Source organism: Rhea pennata, chromosome 20, assembly GCF_028389875.1.
Source record: "Rhea pennata isolate bPtePen1 chromosome 20, bPtePen1.pri, whole genome shotgun sequence".
Lineage (NCBI taxonomy): Eukaryota > Metazoa > Chordata > Aves > Rheiformes > Rheidae > Rhea > Rhea pennata.
This window is the reverse complement of record NC_084682.1, coordinates 2,688,589-2,712,876: the sequence shown is the minus strand read 5'-3', so window position 1 is coordinate 2,712,876 and position 24,288 is coordinate 2,688,589. Positions and strand designations below refer to the sequence as shown.

The window sequence follows — 24,288 nt, the reverse complement described above, 5'->3', positions numbered from 1 at the left end:
TCAGTGGCTTTTCTGATCTTTGAATGTTGGCTGAATTTGTTTAAATACTACCCCTGAGCACAGCAGTTTTTCTTCTTTAACCCACCTGGTGGATGGGCCTGATTTATCTATCCTTTAAATGGAAGCAGGAGATTTATTTTGCTTTGAGATAAAAATAAACCCACTAGTGATGTTTACTTTGTGTTTGGAAATATGCCTCTGCTGAGCTTGCTTTGCTACTAATACTTAAATCTTTTTGCTTTTTGGGGCGCAGGGGGGATTTTTAAAATGTTCTTGAAGATGCTTTATGTTAAATTGCAAGAAAATTTTTGGTAGTATGGGAATTATGTTTTTTTAATTTACAAGCAGTAAAATTATAGGGTTTTTTAATGCTCGATCAGTTTTTATATTAACTTTATATTACTCAGTGCTGTTTTACTGTTAGAATTTTAACTGAAGTATGTCGTTGGATTATGTGTTTTTGTGAAGTACCTGTGACTATCCTTTTCATATTTCTGCTTATAAACAAAAGCACATGTGAATCTGTAGCTTTTGAAATTTGAACTGCAAATTTAAAAGAAAACGTCATTTGAGTTTTCTATTATCAAAATGACAGCGCAGTTTCCTATACAAAGCGAAACAAAATAAAAATTTGAAGACTAGTTATTCTGTAAAAGGAAAAGGTCTCACCCCCTCCCTCTCCAAAAAAGAAAAGTACTGGCTACTGAGTAATTTGTATATCATATTTCAGTAGAAATGGATGCTTATTTTTCTAAGGGGGATACTGTCTAGAAGAATCTCAATGTTTAAAATTCTTATCTCTGCACTTGCACGGTTCCAAATGTGTAAGTTTTGATTGAACAGACCTTTGTGATAGTAGCTTAATGATGCTGTAAGGTATGCTCAAGTATTATTCAATAGTATCACGTTAATGTGATAATATGTACCATACAATCCAAGCAACATCAGCCCTTGAAATACAAGTTGAGTTTTCAGTGATTATTTCCAGTGTAATTGTTTTGTTGTCATTGTTTTAGCATTTAAAAAGGCTTCAGTGAAGTAAAAACAAAATCTCATTAATCTGTTCTTGAGAGAATATAAGAACATTTCATAAAAGAAGTGGGTTCACCTGTTAATGTAACAAATAAGTAAATTTCATTATGTTTACAAATCAGATGCTTAGTATTTTATGTTTATTACCATGAAAAAAAGTCTTTTGTGCTACTTTACCTTGGAGGATTCTGGGAGATTTTTTTTTTTGGGGGGGGGGGTCTGAACTAAAATTAAGATACTTCATTTAAGGAAATGAATGGTGCTATGTGATACGTAATTAAAATGAATTATTTAAACAGATAATGTAACTCACACAAGATAAATCTGGCCCATTTCTTTCTTCTAAGCACTAACACCACCCTAAAAAAATGATCAGCTTAAAACTAAACATCTGTCTCTAATTGTATTTCAACCTAAACGTAAAAACAGGAGATTAAAACAGAATTTACCAAAGTGCAGATGATAAAGATCATCCTGGAGGGGGTATTAGGTATATTTCTATTCACATCCATATTGACATTGGCAAGGTAATATGTAACAACCAGGCCATTTAACATACCACCGTCTTATTACGGTGACTGTAATGTTAAAAACAAGATAACAGTTGGAATCCATCCATAAATCCTTAAAGCGGAAATAATCCCTGACTGATCAGTTCTCAGATAAACCTCGGGCCTCTTCTCTCACCACCAGTCAGGGCTGGTCCTGCCCCTGCTGACAGCAGCAGCTGTGGAAGCAGCACTGATGGGGAGCGGGATCCGGCTCTCCTTCAGTGGGCGTGCGTGAATCTCACCGACAGAGGCTACTGCCATCCCTGGGCCTTAACTGTTTAGCTTATAAATGTTTCTGGGAGGTGATGGTTCCTTACGTTGGGCTCCTGCGTGGCGCAGCAGCCGGACTGCAGCAAGCCTGCCACAAGGTAACGCATGTTTATGGTGCCACGAATTAAAAGAAGTATGTAGCGTGCAGCCACTACGCAAAGGACAGCTGGAAGCGCGTTAGCCGTTAAGAAGACTTCTCCTTCGTGTCTGCTCATCTTCTCCTTCGGCCTCTCGCCGCGCTGGCGCCGGGCAGGCGGGCGGGGCGCGATTGCTCAACATGGCGCCCTGCGGCGAGGCCGCCCAGCGGCTGCTCGATGCCGCCTCCTCGGCGGTGGATTAGCGCGCCTGGGTGGAGGCGCTGGGCGCTGGGCTGGCCGCGCCTGGCGCGGGCGGCGGGCGCCATGCGGGCGGCGCGGCGGTGCGGCGTGTGCGGAGCGGCGGGCGGCGCGGCCAAGTACCGCTGCCCGCGGTGCGCCGCCGCCTAGTGAGCGCGGGGACGGGGCGGCGGCGGAGGGCGGGAGGGCACGGAGGAGGGCGGCGGGGCCGGGCTGGCGGGTGCGAGGCGCGGCGCGGCCCTGGCTGCCCGCGCGCGCGCGCGGGGGGCGGTAACGGTCGCCCGTGTAGCCGTAACGGCCCCGCTAACGGCGCCTCTCGCCCCGCAGCTGCTCCGTGCCGTGCTGCAGGACCCACAGGGGTAAGTGAGCGCCGCGCCGCGCCGCGCCGCGCCGGGGGGGCCGCGAGGGCCGCTCCGCCGCTAACGCGCTCTCCTCCCTCCCGCAGAGCGGTGCGCCCCGGAGCGGGAGGCGGCGGCGGAGCACCCGGCTCAAGCGGCCGCGCCGCCGGCGCCGCGCTGCTGCGGCTCTGCTGCGCCCCCGGCCCCGGGCAGCCCCTGGTCGGTGGCGGACATCCTGACGGAAGACGACGAGCAAGACCGAGTTCCGCTGCAGAAACTCAAGCTTTTAGGTAATCTTCTGAAGTGTGTGTGTGTGTGTGTGTGTGTGTGTGTGTGTGTGTGTTGGGGCGGGGGGGGGGGGTCTAAACAAAACAAGCTGGGAAATGCAGAATTCCCAGTCATTCTTCACGTGCTGATTGTGCTGCCCGCTGCAAGGCCATGCAGCTCTAACTGTAAGATAACTGGCCTTGAAAATGTATTGGTCAAATAAGAGTGTGTTGAACCACTTTTGTAATGGTCACGGACTAGCACTGTTCATCTTTTTTTTTTTTTCCTCTCTCTCTCTCTCTCCCTTTTTTTTTCCCAAGGGGAATCAGAAGAACTGAGAGGCTTGCTTCTGAATCCACATCTCAGGCAATTACTGCTAACGGTAGATCAAGCAGAAGAAAAAAACTCCCTCATGAAAAAATACATGCAGGAGCCATTATTTGTTGAGTTTGCAGACTGCTGTTTGAGAATTGTGGAACCCCCAGAGAAGGAGAACATTCTTCCTGAGTGAGCTGCTTTGGGAACATTTTTCTTTTCCTGAAATTTTTATCCTCTCGACAGAAGAGATCCTGCAGTACTGTGAGCTATCATGCTACATCAGTCTTTATTTCCTCTAGCTTTGGTCACATTTCACTCATGGACGTCTGTGCTGTAACTTTCACTTTACTGTTGATAAGCAATGACATAGGCAGTCAGACAGTGTTGGAAAGGAGAGATTTCTCAATACTAGGAATTAAACTTGATATATTCTGTTGGTACAAATGCTCCTTCCCAATTTAAAAAAATTATTAAATATGTCAGTATTTATCTTAATCCACAAACAAATCTGAAATGTTCTTATTAATTAAGTCTTGTTGGGAAGGGTCAGACACGTTTGCAAGATATTTAACAGTTTATTTAAAAGGGGTGTACAGAGATTAACTAAGTGTTTTCAAGGTCCATGTGAGCAACAAAAAGAGACTGTATAAAGCTCCTCTGATGAGAACTAAGAACCTTAGTGCCTTGCCAGAGTTGATGTTGGTGACTAGCTAGTGTTAGAAATCCACAGCAGTTGTGAGATTTCATAGATTTTGGTCCCATAGGTTAAAAGAGTACAATTTCACTTTTCCCTGAGACATCTGCCTTCAGTGTTGTATTTGACTGCTACTCGCTTTCTCAGTCACAGTCAGAAGCGTTAGGATATTACTGAAGACTAGCATGGTCAAGCAGAAGAGTTGTTTGTACCTCCTGATGAGAATTCAGCAGAAAAAAAGTGTTTGCATTTTTCACTGTCTCATTACCAGCCTCTTGCTTCTCCATGTAGTGCTGAAGTGTTCTGTTCAAGTATACATTGTTTAAAGTATTTGACCTATTTTAATTAAGTCAAGTGCTCTTGTAGTACTGACATTTCCTCTAATATGTGCATATTTGTGACAGGAGGAATGCCCTCTCACCAGCTTGTTCTAAATTTGAAGTATATTATAACGATACGTAGAATGCATGACTATGGAAAGCTCTGAGGTAGCAGCAGACATGGACGTTGATTAAAGTGTTTGAAAGCAGCAGCTTACAGGCAGTCCTTCCCTGAAAAGTACAGTACGTGGAGATGGCCGAAACTTATGCTGGAAGGAGTTTTTTTCTGTCCAATAAAATTTGGTTAAATCCAGTTACAGAATAGGCATCTGTATGGGGAATGACATTTGCATAATGCAGGGGAGACTTCTTACAGTGAAACTTGATAGAGCCCTAGAAGAAAACGAGGTAGAGAGATCAATTAATGTTCTGCCAGATTTTGAGCTAGATTTTGCTACTTGTGCTAAATAGTGCTTCAGTATCTAAGCAGCCATTGCACATGAATAAGGATAGAGGAAGCATTCCAGGACAGTTCTAATAGAAATGGATTTAAGTTAAATGATTACTACAAACAGCAGCAATAGTATGATTTGAAGTAAAATCAGTTTAAACTCAAATCTTTGTTATCTAGTCAGTGGTTGACTTAGTACATGTTTGCTCCAAATTGTAATAATTGTGACCTTTCAAAAGTTACAGGCTTAGTTTTAGGCAACCTCAAAAAAACTTGCCTACAAAAGAAAAAAAAAAGTGTACAGGCACAAGATGACTGGTAATTGTAGAGCAACTTAACAGAGAACCAAGTGTGGGTTGTGAATTATTTTTAGTACTATTCTGCAGGTAAGTGGGAGGTGAAATACTCCAGGGTTGCTCCCAGAGTTGCTGCCCTGAAAATCCTCTATCCTAATTAGTCAGTGAGTAGTTGTCTGCACAGTGAAGTTAATGCAGAATTACTGATTATGTATCAATAAACCCAGTTGCTTTTCCCTAAATAGACACTTATTTGTTCACTTGTTGTGCAGCTTCAATCCCCTAAACAGAAAAAATACCTAATGCAGAACAGCAGAGACCACGTTAGAATTCTTTGCTCTCCATTTCTGAAGCACAGAGTTGTGGTCAGTTTGTTAAGATTAAGGAGAGTTTTCATTCTTAGTTAAAAGACTCAACTTTTTTAGTCATTTGTCTAGCTTGACCTATTTGTCAGACTTATCATGGCACATCTAAGGCAGTGAAAAAGAGGAAGATCATAGCTTGACAACAGATTTTTTGCTGGTACTGTTACAGGATGGTGAACTTAGCTTAAGCATGCTACTGACTCAAGTGTGTGAGGTACATTACCTGTGGCAGAGCTCTAACAGAAGTGATGCCACAACCAAAGAAACCATTTTCCATCTTGTAGCTATCATTCTCCTGAAGTACCTTCAAGCACGCCAGCAGAGACAGGTCTCTCCGCAGTCCCCCTATGGTAACAGGTGCAGCACACAGGACAAGGCCCAGAGGCCAGAACTTAATTATTGCACTGAGTGGCCAAGTCGTTTCCAAAGGACAGGGTGAACTGGCTGAGGTCACCACAGCTCCAGGGAAAAACAGTGTTTTTTCTTCACCATCATCCAACTCTTCTGCTGCTAATGCAGCCATTTTTGTCTGATGAAGAGATGCAGAGCAATATGCTTGAACACAAGACTTAAAACAGCAAAACTAAGTTACAGTCTACAGAAGAGGATACCTTAAAGGATAAGACAGTATTTGGGACATTTGCCCATTTGATCAAGATAAATAGGAGTGAGTTCATTCCGTATCCTTTGCACTGCCACCTTGTAGAAGCAGTTATTCAAGACTGGAGTCTGTTTGTCTGCTCTTCTACTTGAGAAGAGTTTTCTGGAGACTGGACAGTACTGCTTTGGTACAGTTACTTGACAGAGCTAGATTCTTTCCCAAATGCCTAAAAAGCTTAAGTCACTCAATTCAGTGCTTTTCTGTACTAATGTACTTACTTTCCATTTCCTCCAGCCATGCTTTATAACATTAGCAGCCCTGCGCATCCTTTGGAAGCGATTCTTGGCTAACCAGGAACGAATAGCTGAAGATTTAATTAAGAGAGATCTGAGTACAAAGAATCTCAGAAGCTGTCACACATAATGTAAGGGATGGCACTTAAACTTTCTCCACGTCTGATTAGAATATCCTCTCCTGCAACTTTAAACAGCTAGTGTAACTGGAAATGTTACATCATGCTTAGCTGCACTCCGTCAAATTACCTGCTTGGATGACAGTTGCAGACCATCTCTCCTTTGCTATTTTCTTCTGTTTAAATCTTCTCCAGCAACACTGAATGAGAAATGCTTTCTCATTTAACACATGTACTCTTCTAGCTTCAAGTTGCTCTAGCTGCATTGAGGACACAAGTCTGCAGTTAGTACTCTGGGACAGAGTTGTGTTCACCCTTCTGCCGTAATTTTGTGTTGCTCAGAAAACCACGTATGCTGCAGCAATTAGTGAATATGTATTTCAGTTTTAAGACTGCTGAATCGTATTTTAGAAGTAAGAGCACTGCTTTTTAATGCTTATTAGCTAACATCTAAAATTAAAAGGAAAGCATAAATATCTGAGGGCAAAAGTAAGAGTATTGTGGGGAAAAAAGCAGACAGTCTCAAAATCACACTACCATCTGGCTTAAAATTAGCTCTGTTGAAGGGAGTTCTTTTATGGGTGCATCCTTCAGTATATAAGCTTTGTAAAAGTGCCTAAGTGCCTTCATCTTCAGATTTTTCACAGTGAATATGCTTAGGCCTGTCAGAGTAGCCAAGTCTGTCAGCTGAAATTAGGTAAAGCTGTAATCTCTACTGGAACTGAGAAGACATCAATGCTAACAGACGAATGCAGCTCCTTGCCCATTAACAACAAGATTACCACTGAAAAAAGTCTGCTTCAGTTGGATTATGATGGATGGACATAGATTAATAAATTTAAAGGAAGAATGCCAAATTCTGTTCCTACTGAAATTCAGGAATATAGCCCAATGTCATGATGATAATCATCTGTGCCAAAACTCCTGATTATGCAAGTATGCTTCAGAACTCTTAGCCAGGGAAATACCATTCTTACCACAGAATTAGTCATAAATACTTTAGTTTTGCCACAGTACACTGAAGAGTTTTCTGATCTGTTTCCTGTTGGCTCAGTGGTAGTTTGTCCCATAACCACATTCTGAAGGATGTTGTAAATGACAGAACATAATGGTTTATCATCCACTTCTACAGTCTCACCTGTAAATGAAGCATTGAAGAGAAGGTATCGTAGAACTTAAACAGTATCAAATAACTGTCTTTATATGGAGACTTCTTGGCCGTTTAGGAAGTATATATCTACAAGGAGGGGAGGAGGTGACAACTGAGGTATTACTATACTAGTTTTATCTATGTTTAATGGAAAAAATGTAATAGCATAGATTTCACCATGTGTTAGCTAGAAAACTAGCCTAATACATTTAAATAGGATGTAGTTTGGTTGCTAACCCGTGTTGTCTTACTACCTCCATTCTAGCGTATGCAGACCAGCACAGGTAAGAAATAATCTTTTGGGCAGATGCAGACAATGGCTCAATTGTTCTTGCACTGTTTAAAGCGTCCTGTGTGGAAACATTAGAAAGCAACAGCAGTGCAATTAAGAATACACTTGAGTAGCTCAGGCCTAAGGAAATCTAAGGAAATACCCAAGACTGCAAACTATTGGGAACAAAGAGCAAAAAAAATAGAGAAATTAAACTTATAGCTTAGTGTACAGTAAAATACCGGAAAAGAAAAGGAAGGAATGCAGCTACAGTTCCAAGGCTTTTACAAGGTGCCAGAAGCAGCTAAAGGAATCGAGACATGTATTAAGCAGCAGTTCACTATAGCAACCAGTGGTTATTAAAACACTTTGAGGTAATAGTATATAGCTTTTTTGCATTATGAGACAAGCAGGTTAGACAGATGAACCTATTTGGAAATAGAGGTAGACATAATTCAGACCTGTCCTTCAAAGTGATTGTAGTGTTCAAGGCAATGCTGTACGAGTATTCTGCATGCCCGATGCAGGAATTTGATGGTCTTTGTATCTTGCCATCTTTAATAGTTTGCTTTTCTGCTATAGGAGATGAGAGCGTTTTAAGGTACTGAAAACAAATATAAACAATTTTTGCTTACACAAAAACAGCTGGTGACTATGATGCTCTTTATGGGGCTGATACTGGGAACCAAAAGCTTATCCCTATGTCTAGAAAACTGTTTTGTATATTTGCAGCTTATTACCTGATAAAGATAAAAAGGACTAGTAATCTACCACAATAAGGCATTTCAGCTAATGGGTTTATAATTGAGGGAGAAAGATATGGTGTGAAAATAATTTTCCAGCCTGCACTTCTTTATGTCATCCCACTCCCCTGATTCAAAGGAGTGAGCAAGCAGTATTTCCTCAAGGGGAATAGATTTCCAGACATTTTACGTATCTGAAATTGGCAGGTATTTGTTTCCCACACTTCCAGGTAAACCTGTTAGTGAAGATGGGGCTAATCTAGGGGAGACAAAGGGGGTTGCAGTAACTTTCAATATTAAATGTAAATACTTGAGCTCCTTCTTTCAAGGGTTCATGCCAAAGATGTTACCTTGTAGATTGGATTATATTTTTTTTAAAGTCCATCCTCAGTCTTGCTTTGGAAAAAGAATCTCATACAGAAGTTTGCAAAATGTAAAAGAAGCAGAAGAGTAACAGCAGAATCCAAGTAAGCTAGGGTCAATGTGTTTGGCAAGAAAACAAAGTGAAAGAAAAAAGAAAGGAGAAGAAACGTAAGTAAACAAAAAGTTAAGTGGTTTTCAAGTTTACTTAGGAAACAACTCTTAAATCAAATTATATTGAGGAACCCCAAACACCAGTGTAACTGTAATCATTCTAGCCAAGATGAACACAGAAAAAATGGTATGATGAAAAGACTAGCAGACTTTCACTGTTCAAAGGAGCCTACTCTAAGCAGTAGGCAACTGAGAAACTGAAGTCGGTGATAGATTATAAAAAAAAATATTTTAAGCTTGGGAATAATGGTTTCTGTAGAGCTGAATACAGTAATTGCATCTGCATCTATATGTATCAAGTTGGTGCAGTGATAAATTTTACTTTATAGTAGAGGGACTATCAAAAAAACATACCTTTTTTCTTGGCAGCATGATAGCTGTTTTTATTGGACCCACATGATTTGCTCAGTATTTCATAGCGCTCAATGAAACACTGGAAGGAGACCCTGATAGCCAAAAGTACAGTTAATTCCAGGCAAGTACCATTTATTTACTATGTATTAAATAATTTACCTTTGAGGGGGAAAAATTGCAAAATGGCTTCAAAAATATAGCACATGGAATGCAAACAGACTGATGCTTATGTAGTCACCAGCATGCAAGAAATGATAACCTTGCTAAAGAAATTCAGTTATTGCCTAATAACAGCCAGTGACAATTGCCTATAACAAAGACTCATCAGGAATCATTTTTGTTCACAAAAGCTGTGATCTTCATCCTACTAATACTGAGCTGCGCAAAATGTGATCAAGTCAGGCCTTACTCCCTCCACCCTCTCATGTTGGTCAAATATTACCCAGTCAAATATAAAGCCTAGCAAGGTGACTGACTCAGATGAGATGCCCTACTTCTAGATGACTACAGATAGATGAATCCCATTTATGATTTAATTTTAATGCTGAGAATGTTCCTGTGGAGCTACATTAAAGTTTTAGTACGTGATAGTCCACATCAAAACATCTCTCCCCTACCCCTCAACCTGGAGAACTAAAGTGAGCCCTCAGACTAGGGGCCTGTTTTAGGTAGGTCTGGTTTTTTTGTTTGTTTTTGTTTGTTTGTTTGTTTGTTTTAATACAGTACTTTCAGTGCAAGTTGTTCTAGCACTGCTTACCAAACTAGCCACAGCTTTATTATCTAGAACAAAGAACAGTCCAGATTTGTGCCTATATATATTTTTAATATTTACTATGTAAGTATTGTTTCCAAAACATGAAAAAGATGTGCTCCAGTAAGTCTAAAAGCAAACAGCAAGCAGAGCTCTTCAGAGAGCTCTGAAAGTCTCAGTGAAATTTTATGGTCTGAAACAGATTTCAAAATGACTGGATTTCCTCCTCTTCTGAATAGCTAATACCACAGTAATTACTATAGAGGTGAATTATGTTAAGTCACTGCTCAAGAAGTTTGGACTTACCTAACAGGGAAGCCAGCTGCACTGATGGTGATGGCTTCTACTATTCCACATGCCTGAAGCTGGCTGAGAACCTGAGACATAAATTGAGATGATTTAGGCAAACACTGTCTTATTCCTTGTGGTTGCTGCAAATAACGTCTGCAAGGGGTGAGTTTGATCCAAGCCATGCTCAGCTCAGCAACCACACCAAGGGCTTGGCTGGTGTGAATCACCCCAGTGGGAGCCAGTGTACAGTTGGAGATGGGGAGAAGGGAATTACACAGTCACCTAGCCTTATGTAATACCAGGAGTAGGAGCAGGGCAATGCTAATATGCAGGGACAATCCTCTCATGTCCTCTCTAGTGCATGCAGCAGAATGTGAAAAGCCAGTTGGTATTCTAACACTTCTTTCAGGCAATCAGCAAATCCTCGGTGTGTTTAAAATTAATGCAGCACTTCCTGAGGGTTTTTTCTTTCTTTTTTTTTTAATGGTGAGTTTCTCTCTAGTTGTAGCTTTAGCATCTGCTGCTCTGCTCCCAAAGACATACTTGTCAACTGATCTCATCCAGCTTGGCTGTCCTCCCAGACCAGACATGAGAAGCAAGCAAATGTGTTGTGGGCATGCACTGTGGGGACCTTTGTATGACTGGGGCTGTTCACCAGTCAGATTACCTTTATCTGCTCTGAGGGCTGGAATGCTAACACCCCAAATAACCCAGAAGTATCCTTTTAAATATTGCTCATACAGCAATATTTAAGCTGCTTCTGTGAAGACTAGCTCCATTTTAGAGGAACATCACCAGTGATGCTTAAAGGAAGTTTATCTTGGAATTTCCAAAGGGAAAAAAAATTAAAAATGTGCTGTGAAAAAAATGTTGCAAGTGAATCAAGATCGTACAAGAGCCAATGCAAAGCCCTGCACAATGTCTGTAGGAAGTCTCCCAATAGATTGAGTGAGGAAAGGCTTTTGGAGAGTTACCTCTTCTCTTTTAAAAGTCATTGCCTTGCAGTCAGCATTAGGCTTGATACATCTGATATAATGGGGTGTAGTACTGTTCAAGATCTGCATGAGATTTTCAAGTGAACCCTGTAGAAAACAAATATGGGTATAATTAGTGATTCCTTCTCCACAGATAGTTTAGCTAATCAGTGGTCTTGTAACAAAACAATGAAGCTATTTTTTGCAAGGATGGTTTTACAGGCTCAGTATCATCTGGTCTTTAAGGACAGCTACAGTGAAATTCTGCTCTACAGATGCATTTTAAAAAATTATTGTTGGAAGATTCAGAAAGTTTCCTGAACTATAGCAGAGGGCCATCTGTGCAAGATATACCACCAAAAGCAGCAGGTAGAAAAGAGCCTAACAGAGGCATATGCCTAACTGTTAGAGGAAATGGGTAAAAAAAATGATTAAAACTCTAAACCTAGAGGACCAAAGGTGTCTGAAGGTATTTGAGTTTTATATAACATTTATCCTGATCTTGGTCCAGCTAAATTGTTTTCTCACCCAATTAAGTAAACAGCAGTAGAAACTAGAAACTTCATTAGGACATACCTTGAACTTTGACACCACTGTAACAACAGCTGCCCTGTTCTGGGTTTTGATGTTATTTTGGTTTCTTTCTGTCACAGGAAACAACTTCTGAAGCAAAGGGTCCTGAGAATTCTGCAAAATGTGGACCAGCTCTGGTGGAATGGGGTCCTACAAACATAAGCATGACTCATTAGTATAGGGACTTAGGCAGAAAACTGTCACCTTTGAAGATTAATAAATATTCCACACACATGGATTGAATAATAATTTCAGACATTATGCTTCTAATGTTAGTTTTGATTGAACTACAGCTGGAGTTTCAAATTGCTACATTCATTCATAGCTTCATGAACAGGAAATAGGCTTTGGCTGAACATTTACCAGGTCTAGTCAAATGTACAACTGCTATGGACATTTTTCTCATTATGCAAATGAAATGAGTTAGAAGTCTCAGGACTAGTTTACTCTTGATAGGACAGTCTGCAGCAGATATCAGAAAGTTTTCCTTTCAATTAGGAGATAATATTTCATTGAATCACCATAATACTATTTGCCATAATTCCTGGTGAGATCAGAACTGAAAAGGGATCTTATTTCCAGACATCCACATTTATTCCCCTGTGGACACAATGAAGGCCAAAACTTTTTTTTTTTTTCCCCTGGTACTTTCAAGAGAATTTCAATAATCAAGTCCAAGCTGCTGTTTCTCATAAACTTGTGTTAATTTTTATGGAGAACTAAGTGCTGTATTTATGGTTATATGAATGTGCTGATGCCATAACACTGCTGCATTGTCTCAGGAATGGAAGAAGCACTGATTTGGTGATACATGACACACTTAATCCTTAGCCTAAAGATTTACTAACCAAAGTCTGTTTTGCATGTGCTGCTGATGGTTCACTAAAAAACAGACCAGGAACATTACCCAGTTTTAAATGGCCTGAATAATTTTTGAAGCAAGGTGAGTATATCCACTAAAAATCACTGAATATACATTTTCATGCTGCTTTGATTTAAAACTGCTTTTTGGGCTGTGTGCCTTTATATATATATATATATATATATATATATATATATAATTTAAATCAGCTCATTCTAAGAAACGCCTACCTTATTTTTCTCCACCATTGCTGCCAGCTGGTAACAGACTTTGCCAGCATAATGTGAGATAATAAAATTAGGCTTCTTACTAAACTTGTTTCGACTTAAACAGTGGTTATTAGACAAGGCTTTCTCAATCCGAGTTTGAAACAGGTCGGTGTTAGAGGATCTATTCAGACGACACTCCTGCACAACAAACAAGAGAAAAGTTGCAGCTGCTATTTGCCATGAACACCTGTCTTTAACATATAAGACATTTTTACTTAAAATCATAGCTACTTTACTTTTCTAATTGCTCTTAGTATGCAAGTCCTGAAATAACTGTGAAAAAACTAAAAATGTTTAATGAATTTGCTGTTCTGAAAAGTAAGTTCTGCAGAGATTTTATAGCTGGCTGTTGGTGCTAATTTTTTTTTTTTTTTTTTAATGGCTTGGGAAAAAAGGGGACAACTAAATTAAATCATTAAGAGTTTAGATCCACACTTACCTCATTCAGCAAAGAAAAAATGCTGAGAGGACTGCCCTCTATCAGATCAAGGCACTTCTGATTGTCCTGGTAGTTTACAAATGACCATTCTAGACCTTCAGCAGCATATTCTTCCTGAAGCAAGAGAGAGACTGAATATTTTGCAGCAGAGGGCACTAGAGCACTAATAACTATATACTTTTCGCAGGTTGATGGAGTTAGGGTTTAACAAGCTAATCCCAGATTCAGCCTATTCATCCAAAACTCAGCTCACACTCAGTGGTAATTTTGAGGGGAAAAAAAAATGTGAAGATATTCTGTGCCAAGTAGCCTTTAGGAAACTAGCACCAGATCCTTTTGGAACAATTTAAGTATTTGGGAACTTCATACATTTATCAGCAGGAGCTGCAAGGCTGCTTTTCAGAGTAAACAGAGTCTACAATCACTCTGAGTCTCCCCTGGCTGTACTGGGTTTTCCCTTGAGGGGAAAGGAATACACAAGACTCCTTTCTTAGATTGGGGCGTAGTCCTAAACTAACTGTTATGTCCCAAGCTTTACTTACTGAGTGCAACAAAGCCCGATCAAAAAAAAAAAAAAAAAAAAAAAAAAGAAAAAAAAAAGAAAAAAAGCTATTGACTGAAATAATTTGTACAATATTTATGCTTTACAGAACAAACTGTCAGAAGTGTTTAAGCAGACACAAGCTCTAGTTAGTTATTTTAAGTCTCCTGCCAAAAGCTTGCTCAGTACAGCCACTAATGGCATGTAAGTGGTTTGGCACATACCAGATAAAGAGAGGTTAGATGGCAGGCAGTAATTGGGAGGGGTACTGTAAACAGAGGTCATGAATCAGTTTCAAGGAAAGTAATTGTGTGCTTGAATTTGGTTTCCGTCTTCACTGACCACTAACCCCTGGTACTTAGGAGGGCAGGCAGAAAAAACGTTGAGCATATGAAAGAATAAACTGCGGTCAAAGTGATACTTATCTCCTGAATAAATTGATACAACTATGAGGTGAAGCAGAGGGTGCCATCATCCCAGTGTCACAAAGAAACAAATTTCTCAGATTTTAGTTAATGGCAAAAAGCATGGTAACATATGCATAAATGTAGAAGAATTCAACCAGGACTGAACTATTTGACTGGCAGTCCAGGCCTGACAAGGACTTTGTAGCTTTCAGACCACTTTTGCTAATACAGACAAATACAGCAAGAAGAATATTAAAAAAAAATGGAATTAACAGCATGGCACCAACTAAGCAAGTAAATGGAGCGTATTTAGCATGGTGCAAAGTACCTTCCCCACTATGAAACAACACATCCTGGGTACCTCCTCATTCAAGAATAAAAGCTAACGTGATGTCTCTATCTTCAAAGGTACTGGCAGAACAACTGGATTTATGAAGCTGTTCTTCTGTGGCAGAAGGCCTTCACAAGGTACTGCATTCTATTCATGTACAGGTTACATGGCCCTGCTGGGCTCTCTGCCTTGGAAGTAAGTTCAGCTCTGCACATGTTTAGGCACTTTATATTTGGGGGGCAAGAATTAGCATGGTTATAAGCAGCAGCTTCAAAAGAATCACAGTTTAGGCTACTCACTTCAAGAGATGCCTAGTTTAGTTTTATGTGTTTGGCTCTTTGAGGGAATCCAAACAATTTAATAGGCCTCAGAATCAATGGAGTTTTATAATAGGGAAGATTTCTAGTACCCTAGAAGAGTTAACTGTCTCCACCACACTCCATTCTTTAAACAAACAATTTTTACTCACATTCCACTGATGTCTGTAGTATTATTTGCTTGAATGAGGGCTACAATCTGACCAGAAGCATAGAAATAAAATTAAGAGACAAAGGATTCTGTTTTAAAATTAGATATTTAACATTTGATCTTAGTGGAATATTACCTGTTGTGCCTTCAGATAGTGTGCTACAAAGTGCTGCTGTAGTTTCTCATTGGCATAATTAATACAAAGCTGTTCCAAGTTGTTTTCAGGGAAAGATTCAAAACCATAAACATCCAGCAAACCTAGGAGGAATATGAGTAGATAGTGTATTTTGGTCTAGGGGTAGCTGGAAGGACTTAGATTTACTCAGATCAGGGATGAATAACAATACCTATGAAGTTGGTCCACACCAATGGATCTGCATAGATGCTTTTGTTTATGATCAAAACGAGCCATTCAAACAATCTGTAGACAACAACAACTGGATTAGTTGAAGAGGTCCTCACTTAAAATGATCAGAGTAGTGCTTCTTCACTACTTTTTTTACTACTATCTCATGAAAGAAACAGAGTTATGACACGCTCTTGGCTGACATGAAAGAGCAGTTCTCTGAAGATCTCATACATACTGCAGCTATGCCAGTTAGTGTCTATGACTGAATCAAGGGTGTGTTGAGAAGGGAATGAGCAGTTATCCTATTACTGTGTCCATACAAATGCCAGGAGAAGAAAATTTCTCTGGCCTTGCTATTACCTCACAAAAGTTACATGGATTAGCACAGCAGCCTGGCCCATGCGCTCTTACTTAGCATAGATCACTTTGGCCAGGCAGTCCCTCCTAGTCTCACATTCAGCTCTGCAGCATGGCTTCTTGAAGACTTGTTGTTGTTTTCCAGCAGTTATTGTTCGAATTCTTAATGCTTCTAGCAGCTCCTCCACCGGTATCTTCAATAAATCTCCTGTGGTCTTCACAAAATCTTATTAAGACAAAAAAAATGCAGCAAAATTATCTGAAAGCATCAAATGAAGGCAGCCTCTTTAGAGTTTTGGAAGGTCTAGAGATGATATCAGAAAAATGACACTTCCATGAAGTAACCAACTTAAATGTGGGATACTGGGTACTCTGCCCAAAATTAGGAAAAAAAAAATTTGCAAGACTAGCCTCTTAATTTGGATGTACAGTACCCCTACACTTGCATTCTCTATTTAAAATGGATCAACGCTATCAAAAAAGCCTGGAATTTGCCATACCAAAGAAGACATTTTAGAGAATACTCCTTAGGTATGCCTATTATTTTTTCACCTATTTGAGCAGACTTCTAAATCCTCATAGAGAACAAAGCAGTGATGACCAGAAAAAAGGGAATTTGTGGGACTGTAAAAGAATGTAATCTCTTTATCAGAGGAATAAGTATTTGCTAACAAAGCATTTTAAGATCTTGCTAACATGAGCTGTACTCAAAACTGTTTGACTATTGACTAGCATGAGTTCAGAGCATATTAAATAGAAGGAAATCTTACTGTTTAGATTGGTGTGTTAGTTCTAGAGAAAAATGAAGAGGCACAAACCTCCTAAAGATGCACAAAACAACCCTATGTTCTATGCTACAATGTAACAACTTGCTGTGATTAAGTGGAATTTCAGTGTTTATCAGAAAAACTTCTGAGCTTTAATTTTGAAAGCCCTGTTCTCCTTTCTGGGTCAGATTTCTGGAAGTCTTATGATCTCAGTGCAAGATTACAAACAACTCTGCTGATAATCCATTGTGAACTGACTGTCTAATGTTACAATTTCCTTGATTTGTTATCGAAGGGGATTACTTCTCAGAGCAGGAGAGCCTGAAGTTTGTGTTTCTGCAATACATTGAAACCATGAAGTACTGAACAAAAACACACTTACATTTTGCTCTGCCCATGACCTTGATAATCTCCTATCAAGCAAAAGTGTGCATTAAATCTTTCGTTTTAGGCATTTTGCACTAAGATGACAACACTCTGGATCCTGGCATGCTTTGCACCTCACCTTTGGCTTTGTCTTCTAGTTCACAAGGCTGAGATTCATCCAGTGAATTATAGAATTGAATGTTCCCAAGATGGAGAAGCCCTGACAACACCTGGAACATAAACAATCATTGAATTTTTTAAAGTAGAGTTCGCCTTCAAGGCAGTGTCCTTTTGGCCTTCCCCTTTCCACATAAACATAACAAATCAAAACATTCCTACAGGGAAAATCAAGTAGATTTCAAGTTTCTTGGTTAATTCCTAATCTCACACAATAGTTCACAGGTGCTGGCTTTTAGTTAAAGACTAATACTTGGTTAGCAATCTAATGTGTAGCTACAGGCCTTCAAGTCAGGATCGCTGCATCTGGTATCAAACGACCCATGCCCTGTACATTGATACAGATTTTACTGCTGCGGAAATCCCACACTAAAAAGATAGTCCAAACAACATCATCAGCCTCACGGTGCCCACGCTGCGTTGTACCTGACCTTGAAAATATTGTTCTGCGTGGAGTGATCAATGCCCAAGTGAAACATTGCATCTCTGGTCACCTTGAAGCAGTCCTCTGAAAAGCCAAACAGGTGTTATTTCTTTTGAGAAAGCCATGCACAAAAACACAGGAATGCAGAACACTACACTACACCTAGTTTAGCTAGAATTATCAAAAGAGATCAGGGAAGCCAGATGCTTTATGGTCTCAGAGGTTAGGCAGCAGGTTGCTGAAGCACATTCAAAGTTGAGACAGCTTCTAAACATAGCCACAGAGAGATGCAAATGCTCTAGGCCAGAAACTGCTATTTTAAGTCAGGTGAAAACTCTTAATAGTGCAAAATTAAACTTATACAAAAATCAGATTCATGCAGGTAGCTTTGCAAAATGTCCACAGTGGCTACACCAGGAGTCAGTTGGCTGACTAAATTGGGTCATAGTGTTTAACAGGGGACACACATTGCTGCTGTCTCCTGCCCCCCACCCTTTAAAGTTACAGTTGTTATTAATGGACAATATGTGAACCTAATTTTTACCATCTAAGTTTTTTTCAGAATTTGGCAGCCAGCGGTAGTCAGCCCCTTCAGGAAGGTTCCATTCCAACCTCTCTTTTGCAGTTGCACCTTTTGTGATCTAGAGACAGAAAACAAAGTAATGACTGAATTCTGCCTTTGGTATTTACACCTCATAGAGGATGAAAAATAGCACACTGGAAGCATGATTTAATTTTAAAACATGGCAGAGAGTAAATAAACAGGTACAACTATGCTAAATTGAGTAATTTCATCCCTACTGTTTGTCAGAAATATCTAGAAACATTAACTGACACAAACCTGATAAAAAATATGAAAGTTTCTTTCACTGGGGGCCTGATAAGCAACTCTGGTCTTCTCCAAAAGGAATGTCTGAATGGAAGCACTACTTAGATGGTGGAATCTAGAGAAAAAAAAAAAAGATAAAAGATTTCAACAAAATTCTCTCAGAATCTGATATGTATCCTGTTGTCACAATACAGACTGTCTAGGAATGTTCTGCGGTTCATCTTCAGTTTTGTGCAAGTTTATCGTAATTTAATTCAGAATTCTTAAATGCAACTGATTTTTCTTTGCTCTCTTTTAGAGATGAGGATAAGTGCTGGCAGAAAAAAAGAAATAATAACATAAACTGAGGAAATGAATGCCTGCCAACAAACCAAAATGTGTCCTAAAGATATTCCATACAAAAAATATTCTATGACAGACTTTAGAAATAGGTTTGTAAAGATTTAAAGAAAAAGAAACAACAGATAAGTATACTATAGAATAGTTTTTACCTGTCTAATTGAAGCTGGATATATTTTCCAAAACGACTACTGTTGTTATTCCGCAGGGTACATGCATTTCCTGTGAAGTTACCAGTGACAGATACAGCATGATCAGAGTGGTTTTACTCTTCCATGTAGGATATACAGACATTAAGGGTGATTTGTATATTGCTCCAGTATTTGAAGAGTTTGTCTTTTAAGGAGAGGAACAAGAGAGAGCTTAGACTTATGCATTAACAAAGAAAATTCCTACAGTGGTGATTACTTCTCTTTGCTGTTAAAAAAGCCACATATACCAAATGCTTCCATGACAGGGTTGGAATCCAAAACTCTCTTCTCTATCCTTTCCACAGTTTCATTGCCTTTTGGGGAAGTAACTGAAGCAGCAACGGTAGCATAAAATTTCATAAGGCAGCGAGATGTCCAGGTCTGCAAGAGAGGGATTGACAATAGGCAACTTGTTTTTACTATGTTATTAGTTACGTTAGTTAGTAAAACAGTGCTGGCTTCCAAGAAAAACACAGTATGCAGCTGGCAATGATGCTAAAGAGAATAATTATATCAGGTGTACAGCTCCAGTTTAGCAGAAACTTTTTATGCGTATGCTTATGTGCAACATTTAAGTGCCACTGGAATATGAGTACTTTACTGAATGGCATTTTTATCAAGATGTAACCATCTGGAAGCTCAGCTACAATTAACAACTAGTACCTTAAGATGAATTGAATATAAATGGACTTTGAGCCATTAATGCTCAACAAGTCATTCTGTTCTCAGGCTTAAAATATCCTCAAGTATTTTGCTGAATAGGGTGCATCATTGCAAAAGGGCCTAGGCTCGGACTTGAACTCCCCCATCTCTTGTTGGTCTTTACGCAGGCTTTGCTGAGACACTTGCTCCTTAGTAGACTGAGTAGCAGAGACTTTCACTCAGATAGTTTCCATTGAATGATTTGAATCTTGCCTTCACAGATGTTATAGATGTGGCTTAAACAGTAGTTATATTAAGTACAATCTACTTGATTGCAGCAGTCACTTAATGCTTTTCACATCTTTCAATAGAGTTTTGCTAGAGTAGACTAGCTACGTGCTCTGTCAGAGATTTTTTTGCTAGCTCACTGAAATCCTTTGCACCACCAAATCTCAAAATGTAAAAGCAATGTCAGGAAAACAGAAAAAATCTCCTTACCTTCCCAGCACCACTTTCTCCACTAACAATTATAGACTGGTTTATGGGGTCTATCTGGCTTTGGACATTTCTGTAGGTTTCCTCAGCCACTGCAAATATGTGAGGTTTTAAATCCTGGTAGCAAGACAGAATATTTATATTTAAGAGACCAGTAATGACACAGTTCAACAGCAATGGACAGCAAAGGTCCTCTCACATCTATCTGAAAAGAGTACTGCTTATTTAGAAGTACTCTTCTTTCACTAAAAATGAGTTTTATCATTTAGATTTTTTTTTTAAAAAAAGAACTTGGTATCTTCTGAGTTTTGCAGATGCACAGCTATTTCAGATATAAACATTACCTGAGGGCGAAGTGCGACGTGATAGTCTCTCATAAGCTCAGGTGAATAGAGGCAGGAGATAGACTGAAATGGATTTAAAGCCACAAGGCTGCAGCCAGCATTTGTATAAAACAAGTTTACTGCATATCTTGCTTGAAGGCATTTCAGAACTGAAAGATAAACCTTTTATTAGCATTTTTGGAAAAGTATATTTGTCTCTTCTTTTTCATATTTCTAACAAATAAACTTCAAATATGTTACCTATTAGGTTTGACAGAGAATGGGAAGTTGAGCAGCTCTTATTTTGAGTTGAGTTGCTCTTATTTTTCAGAAAGCTTAAGGCATTTGTTAATTCAATAAATCCTGTGCTTCTACAAGGTTTTACAGGGCCAGCTCTAAAAAGTAAATCTGTTCTTTTGCAGAAAAGACAGAGGCAAGAATTCTCCATATTGCACTATGAACGGGCCGTAGCTTGTCTTAACAGGGCCATCTTTAAAAGTAAAGTAAGAAATTTACATTTCAAGACTAATTTAATGGATTTGTTTTGATCTACATCAGAGCCTCATTTTCTGAGCAGCTTGAGACACCTAGAAATAAGATATGTTCATATAAAACTAAACTGCAATTACAAGGTCATGCGTGAGTCCTTCCGTAGCACTGACTCTTAACCACCCCCTGGTTGCCTGGACCAATAATACAAACGTGAATTCTGTTCACAGAGTTTGCTGAGAGATAAGTACAGTTAAATCTACAATAAAAGTGCTGATATAAATAACCAATTAAGTCAAACATGAATTTCTATGCTGACTTTAATGGGCTTTGAATCTTTAATTACTGTGTTCATGATAATATTAGTGTGATGAGAACAGTAACTACTATACGTTGATGGCCACTAGGGAAAGTGACTCATGAGATGCCTCTGCTGGCTGTAGGCTTACCTGTTGTAGTTGTCACCGGATTAACTTTTGTTAGGTCATCGAAAAGATGTAGTTTTTCTTCATCGCTGAAAAAAGCTCTAGCTTCTTCTTCAAAAGAATCACTGGGGTCACTGTGGGTGACAGAGTCATCTTTTTGGCCATTTACCTGGAAAGGACAAGAGAGATTAGCACCAGACAAAAGCTGAATACAAGTGGACGTTCTCCTTGACAGCTGTAGTTTATAGCTCTTCTCCCTTTTCCAATTAACAGCAGTTCAGTCTCAGCAGGAATCATAACTTAGTATATTTGAGCTACTCTTCCTCTCAATTTGAAAGCAATGAACACCCTTCTCCTGCCTTAATGCTTCCCATGGTGAGTTCTGTATTTAGAAATATATTATCTGGTACATGAGAGATGGCAGGCTGACATCATTTGTAAACTGAATTCATCCTAGCAATTCTGATTGCAAGAAAGGGCACTTGGGAAGAACAAGTCCTTAGGATCACACTACCTGGTGCTTGCAATTTTACGGGTCATTCAGGACAGACGTACTTACTAAATGTTCTTTACCAGTTGTTTTTTAAGTCTCTAAACATCATCCATTTAGAACAAACACTGCCGTGAGCAAGGAGAAGCAGGAAGGCCTGGCTGCAAAGGCTGAGGCAGAGCAGAAAGCTACTGTGGTCCAACAGAAATGCAGTTTTCCTAGGAGATACCTTCATTTTTAGAGCAGAGATTGACGGCCCCAAGGGTGAAGTTGCAGAGTGTGCACAGGTCATTGTGCGACAGGAATGGTGGCATTATAATATCTGGCCTTCATTAGGTGAAGATTTGTCCTCTTTGAATGTCTTTATGTATTTAAATCCTAGCCTCTGGGCTTCCATGTCCTTGACAATATTAGTTGGAAGGACACATTTGTTGTACAAACGTAATGGAAAGTTTAGCCAGCAGAGAGATTTCAGGTCCTGTTTGTCATTTTTGGGGAAGGGGAGAGTGCTAGAAGGGAAAATGAAGGAGACAAAAGATGCCAGTCCTGATTTTTATATTCTGGATATTCCTCTTCTGTTCCCTCCCTCCTTGACAGAAACTCCTTCAGAGTAACCCTACTTATTTGTATTTAGGATCACAAATTCTTTACAAGTTAACCAAGTCAATGAACAGTATCACCTTGTTTATACAGGAAAAGTACTCAACTCAGCAGCATTCTCATTATGTGAGCTAAACTCATTAATAAAGAGCAAAATGTACCGTAAAACCCCACAATGTTTCTAAAAAAAAATAAGGAAGGAATAAACTAATTTAGGAGCTTTCTATATTTTGCAGAGAACATAAATGGCTCATTTCCAATAATACAAAGTTCTATATAGCAAAGAAAAAATGCTTAGCAACACAATTAAGTATTGCCATTAAATTGCCATTTCTGTTAATATGTTCTGAATGAACATTTAAAAGCTTGCTACTTTCACAGAGAACAGGCGTGCACAATTATAAAGTACTCCACGACACAATCAGTTTTTGTAAATTACTCATTCTTCCTCTACCCTCCTATGTTTACAGTTATGTTCATGCCAACAGAGTTCTTAAGAATTCCACTGTGCTGCTAGTATTGCAATATCTGAGGAAGGGCTTCATTTTGCTGGCCTGATCCCATTTGTTCAACATCCACGGAGATGTTGATCACTTAGCCTAAAGAAAAATAATCTTTGAAAGTATAATCACTTCTAAAATACCTGTAATGTACAGCTCATGCATCCATTAATTTTTCTGGAAAAAAAATCCTTAAGTACATGTTATATGTATTAGCACTTGCCTTATTAAAGCCAATGGCATAAGAACAATCACTACTTTGTTTTAGTAACACAGCTCAAAACCACAGTTAACAGGTCCAGTTTGTCATTGACAAGCTTATGGAGCAGGGCTGAATATCCTTTAGCAGTTACCTTGGCTTGATTGCATGGAAGAAAGCCAAGAATTCTTTCCCAGCAGTAACTTTTAATTAGTACACACAAATCCTGGTTTACTTTTTACCTGCTTTGGCATCTTGGCAATTCTCTAACACAGCATATGGGTGACCATGTAAATCTATGACAGGAACACTGGATAGCCAAGTTGGTTGAGCCTCTACTCTGGGGAGTCTCTTTCAAGGCAGGCTGAAGAGCCCTTAAATAAAATAAAAGGCATTTAGGACAAAATAACTCCAGATGTATCATTCTGCAGAGGGTCCATACGCACAATCCAAAGGTTTGACAAGTTGAACTGATCCAATGGGGCCCAGGTAGTGCTGGGGCTAGTGAGCCTACCCATAATATCAGTGATCATACATGGTGTCTGATCCTGTAAATAAAGCTTATTCGTAGGAAATAATGTACTTTTGTTTACTGCAGGACTAAATTGCTTTGTTTCTCTTGAATTAATAAAGCAGGGCTTCTTGGCAAGAATTTTCAATTCCGTTTTTGTTAAATTCCTCCTTTTAGGGCAAGCAGGAAAAATGTGAGGGTCTGACGGAATCCAATAAGTTATAGTGTCTTTGGGAAAGATGCGAGTCGCACAATTTTCCTGTTTCAGTAGAAACAAGACATCCTTGCTTGCTTCTGACTTCTTCATGCTTTCTCAAAAAAAAAAAAAAAAACAAAAAAAACCCAACCCCCCCCCCCCAAAAAAAATCTTCAAAAAACAAACCCCCAAAACCTCAACGTCAACAGGAACCTTACCTTTTGCTTCAAGCCAAGGCGGGCCCAGCTCTCCTGCCGCTCAGCCGGGAAGAACTCTGCCTCCTTTCCGACGCGGGAAACGCCATCGCTCACTAGGCGCGGCAGCGGCTGCGGTAACGGCAGCGGCAACGGCAGCGGCAACGGCAGCGGCAACGGCAGCGGCAACGGCTGCGGCAACGGCTGCGGCAACGGC

The 24,288-nt window shown here is 39.6% G+C and overlaps 2 protein-coding genes across 9 annotated transcripts; one reads left to right on the top strand and one right to left on the bottom strand.

Annotated features, from left to right (window-relative positions):
* The first annotated feature begins 2,254 nt into the window (after nucleotides 1–2,254).
* On the top strand, nucleotides 2,255–8,315 carry ZNHIT3 (zinc finger HIT-type containing 3). The gene is made up of 4 exons (XM_062592146.1): nucleotides 2,255–2,337; nucleotides 2,516–2,547; nucleotides 2,634–2,816; nucleotides 3,114–8,315. The coding sequence occupies exons 1-4, from the start codon at nucleotides 2,255–2,257 to the stop codon at nucleotides 3,302–3,304; spliced, it is 489 nt and encodes a 162-aa protein (XP_062448130.1). The 3' UTR covers nucleotides 3,305–8,315.
* MYO19 (myosin XIX) lies at nucleotides 3,667–24,168 on the bottom strand. Of its 8 annotated transcripts, XM_062592141.1 has the most exons (25): nucleotides 24,096–24,168; nucleotides 23,413–23,544; nucleotides 21,406–21,550; nucleotides 20,489–20,637; nucleotides 20,148–20,261; nucleotides 19,256–19,388; nucleotides 18,969–19,038; nucleotides 18,490–18,592; nucleotides 18,193–18,289; nucleotides 17,656–17,732; nucleotides 17,187–17,277; nucleotides 15,969–16,140; nucleotides 15,556–15,629; nucleotides 15,345–15,466; nucleotides 13,462–13,575; nucleotides 12,984–13,160; nucleotides 11,895–12,041; nucleotides 11,319–11,426; nucleotides 10,360–10,430; nucleotides 9,303–9,394; nucleotides 7,228–7,388; nucleotides 6,381–6,510; nucleotides 6,117–6,202; nucleotides 5,461–5,766; nucleotides 3,667–4,518 (listed from the first exon to the last, which is right to left on the bottom strand). In XM_062592141.1, exons 2-25 carry the CDS (start codon nucleotides 23,422–23,424, stop codon nucleotides 4,390–4,392), a joined length of 2,880 nt encoding a protein of 959 aa, XP_062448125.1. In that variant the 5' UTR covers nucleotides 23,425–23,544; nucleotides 24,096–24,168; the 3' UTR covers nucleotides 3,667–4,389. The 8 variants fall into 8 exon arrangements, 5 of the variants coding, with proteins under 5 accessions (XP_062448125.1, XP_062448127.1, XP_062448126.1 ...); XR_009960383.1 differs by lacking the exons at nucleotides 3,667–4,518; nucleotides 5,461–5,766; nucleotides 6,117–6,202; nucleotides 7,228–7,388 and adding exons at nucleotides 7,389–8,247; nucleotides 8,765–8,886 and having other exon boundaries at nucleotides 6,441–6,510; XR_009960384.1 differs by lacking the exons at nucleotides 3,667–4,518; nucleotides 5,461–5,766; nucleotides 6,117–6,202; nucleotides 6,381–6,510 and adding exons at nucleotides 8,133–8,247; nucleotides 8,765–8,886 and having other exon boundaries at nucleotides 7,309–7,388.
* Between the last annotated feature and the right edge of the window lie 120 nt (nucleotides 24,169–24,288).